This window comes from Acanthisitta chloris, unplaced genomic scaffold (assembly GCF_000695815.1).
Source record: "Acanthisitta chloris isolate BGI_N310 unplaced genomic scaffold, ASM69581v1 scaffold43892, whole genome shotgun sequence".
Lineage (NCBI taxonomy): Eukaryota > Metazoa > Chordata > Aves > Passeriformes > Acanthisittidae > Acanthisitta > Acanthisitta chloris.
This window is the reverse complement of record NW_008660677.1, coordinates 381-5,276: the sequence shown is the minus strand read 5'-3', so window position 1 is coordinate 5,276 and position 4,896 is coordinate 381. Positions and strand designations below refer to the sequence as shown.

Here is a 4,896-nt window from a genome sequence, read left to right as displayed (position 1 = left end):
GTGCCTCATCTTTGTGTGGCACTGGGAATTTAGACCCCACTGCAAGCAGCTCCCAGGGAAGCCTCAGCAGAGCTGTGGGGTCACTGTCTGTGGAGCTTCCCCGTGCACCTGTTCTTCCATTCCCAGCCACGCTGACCTGGTCCCAGCCAGATACTCAGGGTGATGCTCCTTCTCCTCGCCATGGACATGCTGTGGCTGCAGTTGGGACCAAACTCTTCATCCATGGAGGCTTAGCTGGAAATACTTTCTACAATGACCTGTTCTACATCGACACAAGTGAGTGTGGGTACCACAGGGCAGTGTGATGCGCTTTGTTTTGGGGGAACTTTCTTCCTAAAATAACGGTTCCTATGTTCTTCAAATATTACCCTTTTGGTTTAAACCAACCAAACTCGAGGGTTGTGTATGATGCATAAACATAGATGTGTTTTGTCCTGCACCAGATGACCTGAGGTGGGTGAGGGTAGCAGCCACTGGTGATGTCCCTGGAGGACGAGCATCTCACTCCTCAGCTGTGTTTAAGGACCACTTGTACATCTTCGGTGGAATAGGTCCAGATGGGATCCTGGATACTACATACAAATATGACACAGGTAGGGAGACTGACCCAGGTGTGTGATGGAAAGTGCCACTTAGCTGGGAAATGTATTACCTGCTCCTGCCCTGGGCTTCTCCCCCCTAGAGTTACACCATTGTTCTAATTACTTGTGACACTGAAAGCTGTGACTGTCTTTGCACTTACAGGGAGGCAGCACTGGACACTCCTGCAGTTTGAGGCCCCTATGCCACCTGGGAGGTTGGACCATGCCATGTGTGTTATTCCCTGGAGGACTGGGAGAGCTGGAGAGACCACGGATGAGACAGAGCCACCCACGGACACAGGAGTCACCAGGGGTGGGACAGAGCCACCCATGGACACAGGAGTCACCAGGGATGGGACAGAGCCACCCATGGACACAGGAGCCACCAGGGATGGGACAGAGGTGCCTGTGTCAGGGGCTGACAGAGCTGATCCCCTCCAGGAGGGTGAGGGGTGTGCTGAGGACACCACAGTGCATCTCCTGTTGGTATTTGGTGGGATGGACATGCAAGGGAAGATCCACAGGGACTGCCTGGTCAGCCTTATCGAGTAGTGGCCCTGCAGAGCCTGTGATGCTGGTGCTGTCCAGTATACAACTCTGAGGGACTGACTGGGGCCATGTGACCCCCAGCCCAGGGACCAGGGCAAGGGCAGAGGGGGTTTAAGGCACCACTGGAACTGACACAGCTCCTTCTGTCTCAGTTCCATGTCCTGTCTAAGCCATGGATGGCACAAAGATCAGTTAAATAAAAACAATGAATTCCAATTAGGATTATTTGTTTTAAGAACATTTATGAGGTATAGACTAGTTTTCAGTCCAGAAAACTACTTTGTTGTTTAATGTGACTTTATTGATGAAAGCTCTGTGGAAGTTTTAATACTAGAGGAAGTTGTGTTTGTAGTTCAGGTCCTCTCCTCTCTCCCTGCTGTAGGCACAGGGTTCTGATGAATAACCTCTAGCTAACCTCCCTCCCAGCTCTGGGAAAGCTGCACAAGTCAGGAGAGATCAGTGACCTGCAGAAACTGTTACCAGGTTCAATTCTTCTTCCCTTATCAGGATCTGGCATCTCCTGTAGCTGGAGCATGAGGATGAAGTCCACCAGCTCACCTCACCTGCACATGCCAGGAGCCTCAGCTGCTGCCCAGCTCCTGTTTTCAGACCTCCCACTCTGTCCCTTGCCAGCTTTCTCCACTCTTGGTGAACTTCGGGCTGTGCAGGCAGAGCACAGGGCAGGGGGAGCTCACCTCCAGGTACAGGTGTTGCTGCCTCCACGCCCCCAGGAGAGGTGCCTGGAGGGGGTGAGCTGCATCATGCCCCTTCGGGTGTGATCCGGGTCCTGGATGGGCAATGGAAGTCACAGAACTAGAGCAGAGTCCAGTGTAAATAACAAATTTATTGTGGCCACTTCAGGTAGAAAAGCTCTACACCAAGTTCACATGACCGAGTTGTTAAATAGGATGTTCCACTGCCAATATCCTAACCCCCAGTGACACTCCCCCCCTGCTCCCTCCCCAGACATCGAGCGACTGCTAACGAAAAGCAGGATACAGCCACGTCGGGCTAGCGGTTCCAGCTCCACTCACGAGTGAAGATTCAAAGGTACATTCCAAATTAAGAGTCCAATATTTTAAACAAGTGTTCCTGAGTCCAATATATACACACACCACATTCAGACTCTGTATCTACAACTCGTCCTTCTCTGCTGCCTCCTCCTCCCCGGGGGGAGGGCCCGCACTGCCGTACAGCTTGCTGACGATGGGCTGCACCACCTCCTCCAGCTCCTTCTTCTTCGCTTTGAAGTCTTCGATGTCTCCATCCTGGTGGCTTTCCAGCCACTCGATCTTCTCCTCCACTGCCTTCTCTATTGTCTCTTTGTCCTCGGAGGACAGCTTCCCGCCCAGCTTCTCCTTGTCCCCGATCTGATTCTTCAGGGAATACGCATAGCTTTCCAGCTCGTTCCGCGCATCGATGCGTTCCTTGAGCTTCTTGTCCTCCTCAGCAAACTTCTCGGCGTCGTTTACCATCCTCTCGATCTCCTCCGGCGTCAGGCGGTTCTGGTCGTTGGTGATGGTGATCTTGTTCTTGTTGCCGGTGCCCTTGTCCTCGGCGGTGACGCGCAGGATGCCGTTCACGTCGATCTCAAAGGTGACCTCGATCTGGGGGACGCCGCGGGGGGCAGGAGGGATCCCTGTGAGGTCGAACGTTCCCAGCAGGTGGTTGTCCTTGGTGAGGGGACGCTCGCCTAGGGGAAGACAGGAGACACAGTTGGTTTCTCGCTCAGCTGTGGTTTGTACTTTGTGAAGCCACAAGTGACACACTTTCATCTACAAAGTACCTGCAGCAGCGAGAATGGAATCCCCCTACAGACCCACTCCAGCTGCCACCTGGGGCAGCACAGGTGTCACCTACCTTCGTAGACCTTGATGGTCACAGTTGGCTGGTTGTCAGAAGCTGTGGAGAAGATCTGAGACTTCTTCGTGGGAACAACAGTGTTTCTTGGTATCAGTTTGGTCATGACACCTCCGACAGTCTCAATACCAAGTGTAAGGGGACAGACATCGAGCAGCACCAAGTCACCTGGAACACAAGGGCAAGAGTGTGAGGTGACTTCAACTGGCAACAACATCCCAGCACTGCAGACAGGATCCTGAGGCCTCAGGGGCACAGAACGCCAAGGATGGAAAAGATTAAGTCCTGCTGCATTTACTTGTCAATGCTCAACACCCACTGTTCAGTCAGCGCTCCCGAGGTGACAGTAGAGGTGCCATTACCTGTGTCCTGGTCCCCAGAGAGCACTCCAGCCTGGACAGCTGCACCATAGGCCACAGCCTCATCTGGGTTGATGCCACGAGAAGGCTCCTTCCCATTGAAGAACTCCTTGACAAGCTGCTGGATCTTGGGGATGCGAGTGGAGCCACCAACGAGGACAATCTCGTCAATATCAGACTTCTTCAGGTCAGAATCCTCCAGAACCTTCTGAACAGGCTTCATTGTGGAACGGAACAGGTCCTGGAAAGAAACCCCCCCCAGACCGTCAGGGTGTGTTCCCAGCATGCCCAGTCTGCCCCCTGTGCAGCCCTGGGGTACAAGGGACACCAGGTGCTGGTGCCCAGGCCTGGCAGGAGCAGCTGTCTGCTCTTCTGTGCAAGCAGCAAGTTATTTATACTCCAAAGTGCAATGTCACAGCGTGAGCTGCTGCACATTCCCAAGCCCCCAATCCAGAGCTAAGCAGTGTAACTTCAGCCTTTCTAAACTTACCATGTTCAGCTCCTCGAACTTGGCTCGAGTGAGTGTCTCTGAGAAATCCTCTCCCTCAAAGAAGGATTCTATTTCAATCCTGGCCTGGTGCTGCGATGACAGTGCTCGCTTCGCCTTCTCCACCTCCCTCCTCAGCTTCTGCACGGCTCTGTTATCCTTCCTGACATCCTTCCCAGTCTTCTTCTTGTACAGCTTGATGAAGTGCTCCATCACACGCTGGTCGAAGTCTTCCCCGCCCAGGTGAGTGTCCCCATTGGTAGCCACAACTTCAAAGACTCCATTGTCAATGGTGAGGAGGGAGACATCGAAGGTGCCACCGCCCAGGTCGAACACGAGGATGTTCTTCTCCCCCTCTCTCTTGTCCAGTCCGTAAGCAATGGCAGCAGCTGTTCTGTACACGGAACAGCATGTCAGAGGGCTCAGTGCCACCCCACACCTCCTGGGGCAGGGCAGGGGCCGAGGCTACTCACGGCTCGTTGATGATCCTCATCACGTTCAGCCCTGCAATGGTGCCCGCATCCTTTGTGGCCTGGCGCTGCGCGTCGTTGAAGTAGGCTGGGACTGTGACCACGGCATGGGTGACCTGGGCAGAGAGGGACAGCTGGTTAGAGCAACGAGACAAAACCACAGGCCACAGCTAGACCCAGCGCCCACAGCAGTGCAGCCGGCAAGTAGCCCATTTACCCACCACCACCTGAGGGGCCCAGCTCCACTGGAAGGGGCCCAGGGTGGCAAAGTTAGTCCTGACTCAGCCCACACATCTGTCTCCTAGAGCTGCTGCTCCAAGTCATGCTGAGCAGCTCTCCTGCACTTACTTTCTTGCCCAGGTAAGCCTCTGCTGTTTCCTTCATCTTTGTCAGGACCATTGCAGAAATCTCTTCAGGAGCAAAGGTCTTTGCCTGCCCACCTCCAACATCCACCTGGATATGGGGTTTGGCTTTCTTCTCAATCACCTGAGGGGAACAATGGATCCTGTCTCACTCGGCCATCCCTGCAACCATCACCACGTGTTCCACTGGTTCTCCAAACATCAAGCAAAGCCTCTGTGACAGCCGTC

At 53.9% G+C, this 4,896-nt stretch overlaps 2 protein-coding genes across 2 annotated transcripts in view; one reads left to right on the top strand and one right to left on the bottom strand.

Annotated features, from left to right (window-relative positions):
• Positions 1-126: 126 nt before the first annotated feature.
• Positions 127-1,133, top strand: RABEPK (Rab9 effector protein with kelch motifs; the record flags this gene model as incomplete). The annotated part of the gene is made up of 4 exons (XM_009069890.1): positions 127-276; positions 444-593; positions 745-865; positions 971-1,133. Coding segments are annotated over 4 exons (584 nt in total), but the record flags the coding sequence as incomplete, so codon positions are not given.
• Positions 1,134-1,954: 821 nt separating this feature from the next.
• The window catches only part of HSPA5 (heat shock 70kDa protein 5 (glucose-regulated protein, 78kDa)), a 3,316-nt gene continuing 374 nt past the window's right edge, over positions 1,955-4,896 (bottom strand). The window contains exons 2-7 of the mRNA XM_009069889.1: positions 4,655-4,792; positions 4,310-4,422; positions 3,840-4,230; positions 3,353-3,590; positions 2,991-3,158; positions 1,955-2,823 (exon numbers count right to left, since the gene is read on the bottom strand). Of these exons, the coding sequence (XP_009068137.1) occupies positions 2,264-2,823; positions 2,991-3,158; positions 3,353-3,590; positions 3,840-4,230; positions 4,310-4,422; positions 4,655-4,705 (1,521 nt within the window). The 5' untranslated portion in view covers positions 4,706-4,792 and the 3' untranslated portion in view covers positions 1,955-2,263. The remainder of the gene's footprint in view (positions 2,824-2,990; positions 3,159-3,352; positions 3,591-3,839; positions 4,231-4,309; positions 4,423-4,654; positions 4,793-4,896) is intronic.